The following is an 18,112-nucleotide window of genomic DNA, read 5'->3' on the forward strand; positions in this document are numbered from 1 at the left end:
GATTTGACGCTAGTGGAACGAGTACAACAGCAAGTGCTTTACATCCTTGCAAGGCAAAGAGATACCAGCTATGTGGGCTCAGTATTTGGAAAGGGTATCTTGACTAACACACACTGAGGCCAAAGCTTCCTTCCCACATACTGATAAACCAGGAGACCACCAAGAGGTCAATAAGCAATGATGCCATAAAAACATGCATTCTTCTCCTATGGTACTGGGCATGGCCATAAGCCATTTTCTATTTGTGGTCATATCCACATAACAGAGGTCTTACTTGTAGACTATCTCTGTGTACATGTGTTGATGTACATATGTGTGTCTGTTACCCACAAGCAACACCTTTGGAATAGAAGACCTTCCCTTACAGCTGGCCACCAGAGACAGACTGCTCCCCTCTTTACCTGTTTATGAGGACCCCTGAGTATGTGTGCCTTAGCACCTTCACAAGCCGTCCTCATTGCTTCCAGGGATGGCGTGCCCAAGAGATCTGTGATCAAATCCAACTGCAAGGGAACATGAAACACAGGTTGACAGTAGCTCACAGAAACAGCTTCATTAGACTTAAGTTTCAGCCTTAAAATCAGTGCCATTTTTTTTTTTTTTAAACCTTAGAACTACAAACCTTCAAATAAGCTCTGATAAGAGCCCTTTCTTAGCTGAGCGGTGGTGGTGCATGCCTTTAATCCCAGCACTTGTGAGGCAGAGGCAAGCGGATCTGAGTTCTAGGCCAGCCTGGTCTACAGAGTGAGTTCCAGGACAGGCTCCAAAGTCATACAGAAAAGCCCTGTCTTGAAAAACAAAAAACAAAAACAAAAAACAGAAACAAAAGAAGAACCCTTCCTTTTACTTTCTGTCCTTTTCTTTTCTTTTTTTCTTTCTTTCTTTCTTTTTTTTTTTTTTTTTTGAATCAGCTTTGGTGGTACATACCTATAATTCTACCACTTGAGAAGCTAAGACAGGAGGATTGTGAGTTTGAGGCTAGTTGAACTACATTCCATGGAAAGCTGGACAGTGTTCTAACACTAGAGTAACTCTGGAGTCTACCTGTATGCCCTACTGTTTTAAAACTATATAGCATTTATTATCTTTGCAGACAGTGGCTAATGATTGTTCTTTTTTTCCCTAAATAATTTATTTAAATTTGTTTTATGTGCATTGGTGTGAAGGTGTCAGATCCTCTGGAACTGGAATTACAGACAGTTGTGAGCTGTCTGTCATGTGGGTGCTAGGAATTGAACCTGGGTCCTCCGGAAGAGCAGCCAGTGCTCTTAACTGCTGAGCCATCTCCAGCCCCATGACTGTTCTTTTCAAACAGTTAATGAATAGATTTTAATGTTTCAAATGGATTCAGGCCCATCAAGGGGCTAATCTACACATCAGATATATGTGATATAATAAACATCCAAAACGTTCACACCCGAAATAAAAGCTAAGCACTCAATGTTTGGACCAGTGCATACCTCTTACATTCTAGAAACCTCTTACACTGGCAGAAAACTGTGGAACTTAGGAAACTATGATGCCACACTTATCTAGCTGGATACAATAAAGGAGGCTGACAGCGGCCTCCCTGCAAACAAGTCTTTGCAGGTAGCAAACCACCTCACCAGTTTTCTGGAGTTCTGAAATTGTTCTGGCTCTATAACCTAATTACCATTTCATTTGGCTCTTCTAGGATAGGAAATTCATGCACAAAGAACACCATTTTCCACACCCATCTACACCCGGGACAGCCATCAGCACCACTATGGGGCGATGGAACTGCTTGAGAAGCCTGCTGTCCCCTGAAGATCTCTGGACAGCCTTCTGACATGGCATGGGGGTGACATTTGCCCGGCTCTAACAACCACACAATGGCAGAAGGAAATGACTGCCTGATGGACATGCTCAGAAAGTTGTCTACAGTGGGAAAGATCTATGAGCAGCCAGTGCTCTTAACACACTAAGCTCCCCTCCCCACTTTCTTTTGAGACAGGTTCTCCTGGCTGGCCTAGAACTCTCTATGTAGACCAGGTTGGCTTCAAACTCATAGGGATCCACTGCTTCAGCCTCCCAAGTACAAGGATTCAGGCATATGCCACCATGCCCATCTTCAATTTATTTTTAAGCCTAAAAAAATATTTATAATTGCATGTGTACACTTGAGTACAAGTGCTCTCAGAGGTCAGAGAAGTTAGATTCCCCCAGAGCTGAAGGGATAGGCAACTGTGGGCCACCAGACGTGGATGCTGGGAATCAAATTCAGGTCCTCGGTAAGAACAGCAAGTGCTCTTAATGGCTGAGCTATCTCTATAGCTCCCTCCACCCCTCCTCCTTTCCTTTGAGACAAAGTTTCTTTGTGAAGCTCTGGCTAGAATTTGCTCTGTAGAGTGGCCTGGCATTGAACTCAGAGATTTGCCTGCCTTTGCCTCCCAAGTGCTGGGGGGGGGGGGGGGGGTGTTAAAGATGTGCACTACCACTGCCCAGCCCTTTTCATTGAGACAGGGTCTTACTATATAGTTCTGGCTAGTTTGAAACTTTGAAACTCGATATGTAGATGAGCCTGGCCTGGAACTCACAGAAGTTCTATGGCCTCTGCCTCAGGGGTGCACCACACTTGACTGCAAATGGTTCCTTAAAGCTATATTTTAATTATCTTCTGGTGTTCTATGCTATAACTAAATATTTTAGCCCAATAATCAAGATAATTTTTTTTTAAACATTCAGATTTGAAGACATCAACACTAAAAGTGCATAGTCTAGTCATCGAATACATTTTCAAGTCACAGCCATTCAGCTGGAGGGAACAGATGCCATTTAAGCAACTCAAGACCATACCTCTGCAACTGCAGAGCTGAGTCTGCTGCCATGCACCAGTGCATGTGAGAAAGCCAACACTTTCTCTAAAAAGCTCCTAACTTGCAGTATGAACTTCTGCAATCTTAACTTTATAACTTTCTGGCTTTTGAGTGAACCTGAATTTGCTAAAAGTCAATTAAGACAGTACAATGAATAAACTCAAGATGTGTGCAAGATGGCTTTCCCTTCAAATCTATAGCAGAATTAAAAGCAAATGAAGCTGTAAAGCAAAATCGCACCTGCTGAATGGGACTCTGTGCCTGGAACAGTATTCTTCGGCCCAGCAGTTCTGCAAAGATGCATCCCACAGACCAGATGTCAATAGCATTGCTGTAATGTCGGCTGCCCATCAGGATCTCTGGAGCCCGATAATACTGAGTAACAACTTCCTGAGTCATATGACGGGATTCATCCAATTCCTCCACTCTGGCCAATCCAAAATCACAAATCTAAATAGAAAAGGCAGTTAAGACATCATCAAGCAGACACCTACCTTCCTTTGTTCATTTTTGAGCCAGTATAACTTTAAGCCTGCTATAGAGCTGAGGATGACCTTGAAAATCTGATTCTTTGGTCTTGTACTTCCCAAGTGCTGGGATCACAGACAGGCATGTGCCACCATACCCAGTGTTCTGGTTAGATTTTGTCAACTTGACACAAACCTAGATACATCTGAGAAGAAGGAACCTCAAATGAAGAAAGAGCCCCATAAGATTGGCCCATGGGACATTTTCTTGTTGATGATTAATGTGGGTCTAGCCCACTGTGGGCCATACCATTCCTGGGCAGGTGGTCCTGGGTGGTTTAAAAAAAAAAAAAAAAAAAAAAAAAAGAGGCTGAGCAAGCTAGCACTCCTCCATGGCTTCTGCTTCAGTCCCTGCCTGGAGAGTCTGCCTTGGTGTCCCTTAATAGACTGTGATCCTGGATAAGTAAGCCAAATAAACATCATCCTGCCAAGCTGATTTTAGTCATGGTCTTTATCATACCATAACAACAGAAAGTAAACTAAGATGCTCAGCTAGACAGACACATTTATGCCTAGAAAAACAGCAGCAGCAACAAAGAAAACCACATGACATATACACGAAAAAACCTTGGACTCATGAACTTTAAAAAGTCTTACATGATAGAGATATAATATTTTCCTTTCCAGTATAAAAATATGGTCTTATTTGGACAAAAGGGAGAAAATCTTAACTTTAACGTTTTTGTATAAAATCATATATATTTTAATTTTGTATTATTTTATATGTATCAGTTTTGCTTATATGTATATCTGTGTAACGTGTGCTAGTGCCCATGGAGGCCAGGAAATGGCATCAGATCTGGAGTTACAGATCATTTTGATCCCCAGGTCCTTTGCAAGAGCAGCTAGTGCTTCAACCACTGACCCATCTCTCTAGTGCCCCTTCCCCCTTTAAAATTATGTATCTTTCAAAAACTATTCTTCTCCAGGCTGGGGATGTGGTTTGGGAAAGGAGCACCTGCCTGGGTTCAATGCTCAGCAACCAAAAAAACCCCAAAACTTTCATCTACTCTAAACTGATAGTTAAACCCAAATCAAAACCAATGAACTCCAAACATAGTTGAATACATACATCAGGCTTAACCAAGCTATTTCCAGATGGACTCATAGAAGGAGGTAGGATAAAAGAGGCCTATTTTTACTGGGCTTGGCACAAATGCTGTTTTCCTCTTCTTTTTCTTATTTTGGCTTTTAGGGACAGAGTTTCTCTGTGTAGCCCTGGCTTTCCTAGAACTTACTCTGTAGACCAGGCTGGCCTCAAACTCAGAGATCTGTCCACTTCTACCTCCCGAGTGCTGGGATTAAAGGTGTGCACCACCACCACCCAGCTTCTACTTTTCTTTAAAAAATTATTTAATTTTATGTGTATATATGTGCACATGAGCCCACAGAAGTCAGAAGAGGCATAAATCCTGGAACTGGAGGTACACCCAGCTGTGTGCCACCATATGGGTGCTGGGAACTGGACCTGGTCCTCCTCAAGAGCAGTAAGCTTTTTTAACCACTGAGTCCACTCTCCTGCCCCTATTTCTAATTTCTATCATGAGGAAAATTATGATGGACCTTCCATTATTCAACAGTTTGGAAAATATACTTGTGTATTAGAGGTTTGAGAAACACGTACTGCGAAGTTTGCCCTTTTTTTTTGGTTTTTTGAAGCTCTGGCTTCTCTGTGTAGTTTTAGTGCCTATCCTGGATCTCACTCTGTAAACTAGGCTGGCCTCGAACTCACTGAGATCTGCCTGCCTCTGCCTCCCAAGTGCTGGGATTAGAGGCGTGCGCCACCGCTGCCCAGCTGGAGTTTACTATTAACTAACAGGACAATGAGAAGTAGGAACCAGGAAAACAGTAAAAATTAAGTTGATGACTTGAAGTTTGGGGATACTCGTTTTAGGTGTTCTTTTCCTCTTGCCTTTACTTCTGAAATACTGGGGTTACCATCATGCAAAAACATGTGCAGCTTGGTTATTTTTTGAGACATGGTCTCATCCTGGCACCTGAGACTTGGGGATTATTAACTTATTCTGCGGGGGAAGATTTCACTACCATACTGTAGAACTACATTCACTAGGTGCATATGCCCTTTCCTGGCCCTAGCACTTTAACTTTTAAGCATGCCTCTACTTCCTTTTGCTACTGAAGTGCAATAGCACATGGTAATGCTAGCATTGAAGACACAGACACCTGCCTAAAAGCCACACTTCCCTGTGACAGATGAAGAAGCTAAGAGTCTAATTCCTTCTGATAAACACGTCTGTGGTGGTTTGAAAAGAAACGGCCCCCATAGGCCCAGAGGAGTGGCATACCAGGAGCTGTGGCCTTGTTGGAGGAAGTGTGTTCCGGGGGCGGGCTTTGAGGCTTCAGATGCTCCAGCCAGGCCCAGTGTGTCTCACTTTCTTACTGCCTGTGGATCCAGATGTGGAGCTCTTGGCTACCTCTCCAGCACCATGTCTACCAGCATGCATGCTTCTACCATGACAATAATGGACTGAACCTCTGAACCATAAGCCAGCCCCAGTAAAGGTTTTCCTTTATAAGAGTTGCCACGGTCATGTTAGCTCTTAACAACTTCTTGTAATAACAGAACAACCTGAAAAGGTAAGAGTTTCTGAAAAATTGCCATTCTTTTTTGTGACACTATAATCCTCATTTAAGTGTTTGAAACAGAAGCAAACATGTTTAAAAAAAAAAAAAAAGAGCCAGGACCACAAATTAGTTCCGACGGCCTCGACAAATGATGGGACTGAAGAAAACGGTTCTCTTTATTTCTGGTGAAGTAGGGAAAATGCTATTCTTGGGCCAGACATTTGATTTTCCTCAGATGTTTAAATAACTGAAAAGCTACCTTTAGAACACAGTTGCTGTTCACAAGGAGATTCCCTGGCTTAATGTCTCGATGTAAAATGCCAGCTGAATGGAGATATTTCAAACCTGAAATAATAAACACATTTAGTTGCAGATATTTAGCCTTAAATAGATTTAAAATTATTCCCTAAACAAAAGCTAAAGAATATTACTAAAAGTTTGACTTAGTCCCCTTCAAAACACTGTAATTTTGTTGCAGTACGATAAAATGTCACAATGGTGTTTGCACATGCCAGAGACAATGTCTATAATTTAAAAGATTACATGGCTTGAAGCACAGGCGAGGCTCTCAGGCCCTGGAGTTAAGACTGGCCACGCTCCTCAGTGTGGTTACTGGAGTTCGGCTATTGATACTCCCAGCCTGTGACTCTGAACCTGCTCCAACAAAGAAGTTTCCATTAACCTACGAGAGGCCTTTCCCAGGATAGGCATTTCAGTGACAGGACAAAACTCAGGGACATGCCCAGCTGTCAGCAGCACTTGTGACTACTGACAGCCAAGAAGACACTTAATCATCTCAAAATATATCTGACATCTTAAAAGCTGGTCATCAGTACCCTCTAAGTCTCAATCTCATGCTGATTCCTTTTTTTTTTTTGTAAAAAAATAAAATGTAATAAGACATTTTCTTCACAACTGTAAATGAGCCAAGAATCTTTCCCATTTACCCCTACCACAGAGTATCAACAGATCCATCGTAAGTGAACTTTTTGTTGTTGTTGTAATATTACTTAGTGTTTTAATCCTTGGAAGATGTTGATTTTTAATTTCTTTGTAGAATGTAATTCTGTGAATACTGTGAAAAAATGTATTCAGCAGACAAGAAAGTGGTTTCACCTTTAACTAATTCTGTTTGTCAAGGTAGAACTCTGGACACAGCTGGGGGCTAGAGGAGGCATCAATCAGAGTGGCCTAAATTGCTTCCCGGTCAGGTCTCTGCTCTTCATGCACAGTCTGGAGTTACTTAGCTGCTCTCTCTACAGTCTTCTCCATTTGCTTTGGGCTTTAATGGTCATTTTGAGCTAAGTGGGGCTCAGCTATGCCAGGCGATACTCAGACTTGAAGGATGGATGTCTTCCATAGAGGACAGTCACTTTTTAATTTAGTCATCTGATGCCACAGGCTGTGAAGAGCTAAAGGCAGTTAGCAGGATTTGTGACAAACCACTGTTTACTTGCCTTTCTAGATCAATCCACTTGCCTGCCTTCTCTGCCCTAATGAACATAAAAACAAAAATATTTGGTCACCTTAAAAGCCTCTTGTTGGCAGGGATGTGACGAGCATGCTCAAGGATCCAAGTTCAATGCCTAGCACTTCTAACCCCACGCCTCTTGTTTAATATCAAATACAAAAAGAGTGAAACAACTTTGGTTCAAATAGAAAGATCTTTGGGGAAGAAGGCTTGGAAGGCCAGAATACAGTTCAAATGAAGAACAAAATGACTCATTTATACCACCACACTGCCCTTTTCATGATAAAGGAAAATCTTACCTCGCAAAATCTGATAAAGAAAAACTTTGACATGATCTGAGCTGAGTGGCTGAGGAGAGACGATAATTTTATGTAGGTCACTCTGCATCAATTCTGTGACAACATATCTTCAGATTTTAAGTTAAGGAGATGTCAGAGAATTGGCCCAACCCCCTTAGTGCAGTCATCAGATTAAAGAGTAACTTCCATTCTCAAGGGTGGCAAGTGAAGACAGCTAGCTTCTAACCTGATGAAGGTGAGGATTCCAGACACTACTAAATTAAAAGAAGTCACATGCTCAAGAATGGAAGTAAAAAACTAGTCATCTTCTACAATCATCTTATACTAGAGAAATGGACAAGTAGCAACCAGGCCAAGGAGAAGTGTGAAAATCCATTAGTCTCAAGATTTTGGTGAGCAACTGGGGTGGTCCTTTAAATTAAAAAATTGGGTTGGTGATCCCATCTTAAAACACCAGCAAAAAAGATCACAATCTACCCATCAACTGTGGACTATATAAAGTATGGTACTGCCCAAAACACGTGAATTGGTAAATTCAAACCCAAGCCTCCCCACAATCAGAACAACACAACCTTCTACTCAGTTAACTCTGCATGTGGTTAAATTCTGCTACTTTGTACTGAGACGGAGTCTAAGGCTTTTTTTTCAACCGACACAGGTCAGGAGATCAAAAGCAGGAGATTGGGGAGCCATGGAGAGGTGGAATCCAGAATTTGAACAAGATACATAAACGTTAGAGACATTAAGGAACTCCTTTTTTGCTATATTTATGTTAGAATAATAGACTTACGATTTAATTGGAACTTTTCTTTCAATAATCTTCCCTTCACAGCTTTTGAAGTGAGCTGCAGTTTAGGACAACACAGAGGGAAGGGAGAGTCTGTGCTAACATCTGACACACTGGTTGAAAACTGCCCCCTCCTAGAGATGCTTTTAGATGGCCTTGGGACACTTGGGAGGCTTTGCTCGTCTCTCACTGGCTGGTATTTCTGGCTCTTCCTCTGTTCCTTCTCCTTTCCTCTCCGCTGAATGCTAGAACATCCCAGTCTTGGACCTCAGTTCTTCTCTTCATCACACTTACCCTCTTGAATATTCAAATACAGCCTACTCCTTTCCTTCACACCACCAAACACAAACCTGGAAGTCATCCTTGGTATTTCACTCTCTCCATCTTTCTATGAGAAAGTCCCGTGGGCTTTACCTTCAGAGTTTAGCTACAATTAGGCCTCTTCTCATCATACCTGCTATCAGTCTGACTAGAGACCCTAGATCCCTAAAACACAGAAGCCAACACAAATTGTTTTGTCTTTATGTATACAATGACATTTATTGTATAGAAATTATAATATTTAAGGTTTCTCTTAGAGAGCTCAAGCCCTCTAGTAACCAGGCCTTAAGCAGAGAGGGTTACAAGCAGGCTGGGGACAGCCCAGTTCCAGTGCTACCCAGGCAGGAGGTTATGTGAGTAGTCACATCTTAAAATCTTTACAGGGTCTATGTACCTCTGGCTGGCCTTGAACTCAGAGATCTGTCTGCCTCCACCTTCAGAGTGCTGGGACTAATTGGCACTGGTCACTCTTGAAGATCACACATTAAGCCCTATTCTACTGTGGTGATATTGTGTTCCCCAATATATTGTGCACCTTAATAAACTTATCTGGGGTTAGAGAACAGAACAGCCGCTAGATAGACACAGAGGCCAGAACATGGTGGTACACACACCTTTAATCCTAGCATTCTGGAGGCAGAGATCCATCCAGATCTCTTTGAGTTCAAGGCCACACTGGAAACAGCCAGGCATGGTGACACAGGCCTTTAATCCCAGGAAATGATGGCAGGAAGCAGAAAGGCATATAAGGTGTGAGGACCAGGAACTAGAGTCTGTTAAGTTTTTAGGCTTTTGAGCAGCAGTTCAGCTGAGATCCATTTGGATGAAGGCACAGAGGTTTCCAGTTTGAGGAAATGAGATCAGCTAAGGAATTGGCAAGGTGAGGTTAGCTGTGGCTGGTTCTGTTTTTCTGATCTTTCAGCATTCACCCCAATACCTGGCTCCGGGTTTGTTTTTATTCATAAGACCTTCTAACAATTCATGCTGCATCTACCCAGAGAGAGCAACCACTACCATACAACCTAAGTTATATATGCTCTCCTGCCTGCTTCCTCTAAAAGTGCATGTGATAGGAAGGAAGGCAGGAAGGGATGTTTGGGTTAGAAGAGCATCAAGAGATTTAATAACCAAGTATAAATATGTGGGTTCTGTTTAGAACTTGGTTCAAAGAGAGACCTGGGGGCAATCAGGGATGGGTAGTAAGGAATGAACCAATGTTGTTAAGATACCATAATGGCACATTCATTATGTTCTGATGAGGGGCCTTATCAGAAATGGATAAATCATTTATAGGCTAAATGTGATGTTTGCAGTCTATTTTAAAAAAACTCCTGCTGACAGGTGGTGGCGGCACATGCCTTTAATCCCAGCACTCGGGAGGCAGAGCCAGGCGGATCTCTGTGAGTTCGAGGCCAGCCTGGTCTACAGAGCGAGATCCAGGACAGGCACCAAAACTACATAGAGAAACCCTGTCTTGAAAAACAAAACAAAACAAAAAAATATCAAACAAACAAACAAACAAACAAAAAAACAACCAAACAAACAACTCCTGCCCTTGCCCAAGGGGTGGGCTGGGATAGAAAAGACTGGAAAAAATAAGTAATATTGTTAAAGCTCGGCAATCCAGGACTTGTTTTGTTGTTGTTGTTTTGTTTTGGCTGTCCTGGAACTCACTCTTTAAACCAGGCTAGTCTCGAACTCAAGAGATCCACCTGCCTCTGCCTCCTGAGTGCTGCAGGAGTTATATTCTTATCTCTACTTTTGGTGTATTTTTGAAGTTTTCTATGTTTTTTCCCTGAAAAACAAAAGCAAAGCAAAATAAAAACTTTCTTTGTAGAAAACCTGGCAAATGAAAAAGATGAAAACTACCTAAGACTCCTTTTCTGTCTTTTAAGACAGGCTCATGTAGCTCAGAATGGCCTTGAATTCATCATGTAGCAGACAACCTTGAATTTGAGCTTCCCATTACCTTCTAAGTATTGGGAGTACAGGCTTATGCTACCATACCCATTTCCACAATTTTCATTTAATTGATCCATCACTGTTGAAAATCTGTTATCCTTCTTTTACTATTTTAAACAATCTTGAAATGAACATTATATACAGCTTTATTTGAATCTGATCGATTTCTTCAAGTAGAATCACAGTCCATCATTTTGAAGTTTAAAATATAGTACACAATTTCTCATGCTACTCAGATCTTTTATATTAAGTGCTTACTTAAAATTTCTCTTCTATACTATGTCATGAGTTGCTCTTGAAGCTGTGTGTACTGCTATCCAAGACTATTTCAATTATGTGTGACTCCTCTTTGGTGAAATCATTTCCCCAGAAAAGAGCCCTATTAGAAACATAGGCTGGGATGCCAGGGTCCTGTGTGAGTGGGGTGAGGAGTCAGAGATGCCAAGGATCAGCATGCTGTCTGTAGTCTCTTGCAGGCTAGGGGAGGATGTAGAGTCTTGCTACTTCCCCCATACTGAGTAGTCAATCTTTTGTGACTCATCTGTATCCCTGCTTTGAGGCAACACCTAATGCCTCCAATTCCTGTGCTTTTTTTTACATCCTGTAAGAATTAATCTGTTTTGTGCTTTCACTACAAGCAGCTTAGGTTTCGTGTTTTTAAACTGCCCTTTTAAGCCTAAACTTTTAATCATTTACCAACATTTTAGGATGGCTGTAGGAAGACATGAAAACCAAGTTACAGGCTGAAAACCATTTACATGTTTACTGGTCACATGTATGTGTGATCAGGAGGAATACAGCAGTGAGAGCCAATCTTGTCCTTTCCTTTTTTTTTTTTTTTAATTTACAGGATCTCACACAGCACAGGCTGGCCCAACGTGGTAGCCGATGGTAACCTTGAGTTCTGGGCCCCAACATTCAGGTCCTCTTGCTTGCAATAAGAACGTTAGCCACTGAGCCATCTCTTCAATTCAATCTTTTTTTTTTTTTTTTTTAGGAGACAGGCTCCCATGTCTCAAAAAGGAGGGCCTCACTATGAAGCCGAGAATGACCTTCAATTCCTGTTCTTTTTGTTTCCATCCTCAGTACTGGGATTATAGATGAGCAGCATATGTGGCTCATGAGATGCTGGGGATGGAAACCTCGGGACTCAAACATGCTAGGTGTGCTTGCTACTTTAATGTCAACTTGATACAAGGGAGCCTCAGTTGAGAAAATGCCCCCACAGACTGGACTTCAGGCAAGCCTGCAGGGCATTTTCTTAATGAGTGATTGATGGGGGGGAGTCAGTCCATTGTGGGTGGGGCCGACCTAGGCTGGTGGTCCTGGGATCTATAAGAAAGTAGGCTGAGCAAGCCATGGGGAGCAAGCCAGTACATAAAACCCTTCTGTGGCCTCTGCATTTATTCCTGCCCTGTTTGAGTTCATGTCCTGATTTCCTCTGATAATGTACAGTTATATGTGTTAATCAAATAAACCTTTTCCTCCCCAACTTGTTTCTGGTCACTGTGTTTCACTATAGCAATAGTAACCCTAACTAAGGCACTAGACAAACACTCATACAGCTGAGGCACATGCCCTGCCCTTTACTGTATTGTCTACCGTGTAATCCATTTTCACTTGTAAGGCTGCTTTCCATGTTAAGATTATTAATCCTTCCGTATACACCATTTTTTCCCTGAGAATTATTAATCACAGGACAAAAATAGAAAGACACTACTATCTTGCACCAAGCACGCATACACACAGATTTTTGAGACAAGGTATCACCAACTATATGTAGGCCAGGTTTGCCTCCAACTTTTATAGCCTCCCCAATGCTGGGATTACAAGTGTGTGCCATGACTTCTGGCTTCAATTCTTGAGCTGTGTTGGCTCTTTAGGTTTCAAGGATCAAGTAAATGAACATTATACAGAGGAAAACTAAGTGAAACAGAAAAACCTGCACAGATGCCATTATTGTGTTCCAATGGTTTGAATGCTGATGTTCCCCCAAAGCTCTCATGCTAAATCCTAACCCCAGAATACTGGAAGGGAGGGCCTTTGGGAGGTGATTAGGTTATGAGGGCAGAGCCCCATGAATGGGATTAGTTTCCCCATAAAAGAAGCCCGAGGGAACTCGTTAGTTCCTCAAACTACTGTAGGTTATAGTAAAAAACTCTTCAACAGGAAGAAAGAAGGCCCTTATTGGACACCAAATCTATCAGGTGACTTAACTCTGCATTTTCCAATCTCCAGAACAAATTCCTACCACTTATAAGCTACACAGCTTTCAGTATTTCATTATAGTGGCCCAAATGGAGTAAGACAGTTGTCAAGTTGAGGTTTTATTCGGGGAAAACAAGTCCTAAAGGGCACACTAAAGCACTTATCTTCACGGAACGTCTGTCACGTCTACCGACGTTACAGCTCTCTTCTTCAGTACTCAATGTTCTTGTGTTGCCTGGATGAAGAGCAGGCTCTATCTATTCTGCCTTTGGCACTACAGGACTGGCAGCCCAGCTGTGACAGCAGAAACTCCACAGTGACAGTGTGACAGCTGGTACACAGGCAAGCAAAAGGGCAACAGCTTCCTTTTCACGTCATCAGAGTGTAGTCATGAAGCTAGTGCAGTGGTTCTCCACCTCCCAAAGCCGAGACCCTTGTTCCTCTTGTTGGGGTGACCCCCCCAACCATAAATTTTCATTGCTACAATGTAAATATCTGATATGCAGGATATCAATGCGACCCCTGTGAAAGGGTTGACCTCCAAAGGTTGAGAAAATCTTCTAGAGATGGTGGCAATAGCTGCATATCACTGTGACTGTACCTAACGTCACTGAACTATATACCACCACCACCCCCCCCCAAGACAGGGTTTCTTTGTATAGTGCTGGCTGTCCTAGAACTCACTTTGTAGACCAGGCTGGCTTCGAACTCATAGAGATCCTCCTGAGTGTTGGGATTAAAGGTGCGTACCACCACTGCCTGACTACTTTTATTTTCATTTATATTTATATTTGTGTGTTGGTGCGAAGGTACCCATGGAAGTCAGAAGAGGGTATCATTCCCAGGGCTGGAGTTACAGGCAGCTGCAAGCTATCCGATGTGGTGCTATATATTGAACTGGGCACGCTCAGAGAGCAGGAAGCACTCTTCGCAGCTGAGCCATATCTTCAGCCACAATGGATACTTTATAACTAATTACTAATTTCTGAAAAAAAATATGACACTTCATTCAGCATTTATAGACACCAAGTCAAGATGAGGCTCGTACCTAAGAGAGCTGGACAAACTGGACTATTGTTTAGCAACAAGAATGTCGTACCATTGAACAGAGGATGATTTACACAAGTCAGTGCTTCCAAATGACGACCATAAATTCATGTGCAAAGTCCCTCACAAAACATAACCCAGCAGGCATTTCTTCTGCTAAGCCCAAACAGTTCTATCACTACTATCACCACACTACTGTCTTCAGGATCCAGGGACTTGAAAACCAGCCAACTTTCAAGGAAGATGTTTAAGGAGAATTTTGTTTTGTTTTTGAGACAGGCTTTCTCTGTGTAGCTTTGGAGCCTTTCCTGGAACTTACTCTGAAGCCCAGGCTGGCCTCGAACTCATGGAGATCCGCCTGCCTCTGTCTCCCGTGCTGGGATTAAAGGTGTGCACCACCCCGCCCGGCTTAAGGAGAAATTTAAAGGAATGCTGATTGCCTCTGGTTCAGGAGAAGACAGGCTGGGTCAGTAAATTCTAGTTAACCAGAAGTCTAGACAAAATGACACAGTGTTCCTGTCAACGACTATGCTTCTCTGTTACCTCTGTGGAGAAATGTCTTCACTCCCTCTAATTGCTTCTGAACATATAACATTGAAAAGTTTAAGATATGAGCTTTTTAAAAAATTATTACAACAGCAGAAAATTAGTTTTCCATGCTTTAAGTTCAACATAGTACATTCTTAAGAGAAACACATCTTTATTCCATGAATGGAGCATTTCTAAAAAATCACATAAAACAATCCAACTACCAGGACATTTAAATTTTTTCTCAGAAAACACAATTCCTGAATTTAAAAATTTAGCACTGTATCTGCAAAAACTCAGAAGTAACACATATTGCATTATGATAAGGATTCTGCTTTGCTCTGGCAAAATCCTCTGAAGTCTCAATCCCCAGCATAACGTCTCCCAGATGTCTAAACTAGTTGCCATGCCAACTAAAGCTGCTTAAATTAAATGAGGGCCTGAAAAGGCACCTGCATCTCTCCAGGTCTGTTGCACATTAAATAAAGCTCTCTTGACAGGGCCTCAGAGGTGCCATTAACTTGAACAGCATCTATCTGATTATTGTTTGAGTAATTTAATGAGGGTCTCCACACAAGAGTAAAAACAGGGTGCTATTACCCTCTCTTGGTCTTTCTAAATGGGACAGCCTCTCTAACAGCTGGTGTACCTACTGGGTCAATGACTTTGCTATGCTCTTTTAAGTTATCATCGGGTGAAGATGACCTATAGAACCAGAGCTTGGGCTTCCAGGAGAATATTAGCAGATTAGCCATTTCCTAGATAAAAACTTGTCATTAAAAATAAGACCATTAAAAACATACTACATGGTGTGCCAACCTCAGAGTGATTTCAGCAGCCCTGCTATAAAATAAATTGCTGCTGATTGCAGCAATTAGTTAAGTAGCTCCATGAAATATGAATTTTAGAATGTACTGATTTGCTTCAGGACAAGGAAAGATGCAAATGAACAACGACAAACAGGTTCGGGAGCAGCCGCTGCAGCTCTTAGGCTCAGGTGCTGAAGACAACACCAATCTCTCTGTGCTGCTTTAAGGAGTTACTGCTTTTAAAAAGCTAACATTTCAAACTTTTTACTGCTTTCCCAAATATTGACTACCAGAGGATGTTGCTTAATAGACATACAAACTCAGGCTAGAGGATTTATGTGATTTTCCCAAGGTCACATTTCCTGTTTGGATAAAGTCAAGACTATCTTACATTTCTTTCTTTTTTTTTTTTTTAAAGGATTTATTTTTATTATTTTAAAATTATGTGTGCATGCAGGGTGGCGGTGGTGGTGGTGGTGGTATGAGCAGGTTCCTGTAGAAATTGTAGACATCAGGTCCCCTTGGAGCTAGAGTTACAGGTGGTTGTGAGCCACCTGACCTGGTGCTGGGAATTAAATGCAAGTCCTCTGGAAGCAGTATATGCTCTTAACCAATGAGCCATTGCTTCAGGCCCCTATCTGAGATTTCTTGACTATTAGTCCAGTGCTTTCTCCATACTTCATCAAGCTGCTTCCCACAGGAGTTTGCTTTATACACCTATAACCTCATGTTGTTAATGAGGCATTGCCATGGTATAAAAATATAGTAGTTTGCTTTCTACTGCTGTAAGAAAACACCACAACCAAAAGCAACTTTGGAAGCACCCTACATCCTATAGTTCATTATGCAGGGAAGTCAGGGCAGGAACTCACACCAGACACCTGGATGTGGGAAGTGATGCAGAAGTTCAGCTTGTTTTCTTATACACCCTGGACCACCAGCCCATGGGTGGCACCACCCAAAGGGTTGGGCCCTTCCACATCAACCATCAATAAAGAAAAATGCTCCCTACAGGCTGGCCTACAGGTCAATCTTAAGGAGGCATTTTCTCAACTAATGTTCCTTCTTCTCAGATGACCCTAGCCTGTGCCAGGGTGGCAATAAAAACCAACCAGGACTGCAGACTATTTTGTAATACAGCACAGGTGAACTCCGTAACTTTTAGTTACAGGTTACGAGAAGAAAAGGGGGAAGTATGTTAGTCCTTTTTTTTTTTTTTTAAATTGGAAAACTTGTATTTGCCTGTGTCAATTCACTTGTATCTAACTTGTAACTATTCCTATTTAGAGATACAATATACAGAGGCTGGAAGTGGTTAAGGTGCTTGACACAATATGCATTTAAATCTACTCTAACGGGGTTGAAGTCTGACCCTTTGCCTTCTCAGTGTTGAGCAGCAGTTGATAGGTTAAATGATGCCACCCTTCTGCCAGTAACTGAAAAAGAAGGTTAAAAGTATCTCAAGATCTCATCCCTAATGAGATCTGGTGCCCTCTTCTGTATACATAATAAATAAATAAATAAATAAATAAATAAATAAATCTTTAAAAAAAAGTATCTCCAGAAACAGGTCTGTTTCACTGTCTTTACCCACTTCTACCTCCTAAGGACCCACTGCCTCCAGACTTCCTCATTTGAGCCTGTTAGTCAACTTACAGAATTCAGACAATTCAAGGAATCTTTTCTCTCCATCTTGAATCATATGTGGTTACCTAAATCACTTGTCTCTATTACTTTTGAAAGAAACTAGAGTGTGCCCCATTCCACATACATATGTACGTACACACACACACACACACACACACACACACACACACACACACACACACGACAAGGTATTCCAGGGTAATTTGGGGACAGAGGTAAGATGGAGGGGTTGGTTATTGGCCCTTGATAGAAAAACAGAAAAAAATGGTTATAAATTAATTATTATAAATATAAAAGCAAGCCTTTGATGAGAAGTCCAAGTTGAAAAAACTGCAAGGTTGGGAATCATTAGATATAATAAAATAAATGAATAGGGTGAGGGATTTACCTTAGTTAAAAACTGCTTGCTTAGACAGCAGTTTAAGGCCCTGGGATTCTATCCCCAGCAGTGGTAGGGGGAAGAGAAGGGTGTTTACCACTGTCACCTCTTTGGGTTGGGGATGTAGCTTAGTGTCACCAGGAGCTACTCAGGAAAACCTCAAGTCTGAGGCCTGCCTGTGCTACATTGTGAGTTCAAGTCTAGCCTGTACAACTCAGTGAGACACTGTCTCAAAATAAAAAGGGCTGGGGATGCAGCACAGTAGAAGAGTACATACAAGACCCTGGTTCAATCTCCGGGACCCAAACCAAACCAACCCAGCAGACAGCCAGAAGGAAAAGGAAAAAAGAAATATCAATCTTTACTTTCATTCAAATGAAAGGTCACATATAGGGCATTAATTTTCTTTTTGGCTACCATCTCATATTTCTCTGCAAAAAAATTTACATGTCATTTTTTTTTAAAATCCCTTTATTGAAAAAAAATCTTGGCATGAAAATTATTGGGCTGGAGAGATGGCTCAGTGGTTAGGAGCATGTACTGCTCTTGTAGATGACCTGAATTCTGTTTCTGGAACTCAAATTAAGCAGCTCTCAATCACCTGTAACTCCAACTCTAGGGAATCAATCTGATGCCCGTGTCTTCTGACCTCCACAGGCAACAGCACCATATGCATGTACTCCTACTCAGACACAAAGGGACAC

At 41.8% G+C, this 18,112-nt stretch overlaps 1 protein-coding gene across 1 annotated transcript in view; it reads right to left on the bottom strand.

The window, feature by feature from the left end:
- Positions 1-18,112, bottom strand: part of Nlk (nemo like kinase) — a 131,138-nt gene that overhangs the window by 14,254 nt on the left and 98,772 nt on the right. Inside the window, exons 4-7 of the mRNA XM_059271297.1 lie at positions 7,721-7,827; positions 6,210-6,295; positions 3,078-3,287; positions 402-503 (exon numbers count right to left, since the gene is read on the bottom strand). Of these exons, the coding sequence (XP_059127280.1) occupies positions 402-503; positions 3,078-3,287; positions 6,210-6,295; positions 7,721-7,827 (505 nt within the window). The remainder of the gene's footprint in view (positions 1-401; positions 504-3,077; positions 3,288-6,209; positions 6,296-7,720; positions 7,828-18,112) is intronic.

This window comes from Peromyscus eremicus, chromosome 8a, assembly GCF_949786415.1.
Source record: "Peromyscus eremicus chromosome 8a, PerEre_H2_v1, whole genome shotgun sequence".
Classification (NCBI taxonomy): Eukaryota; Metazoa; Chordata; class Mammalia; order Rodentia; family Cricetidae; genus Peromyscus; species Peromyscus eremicus.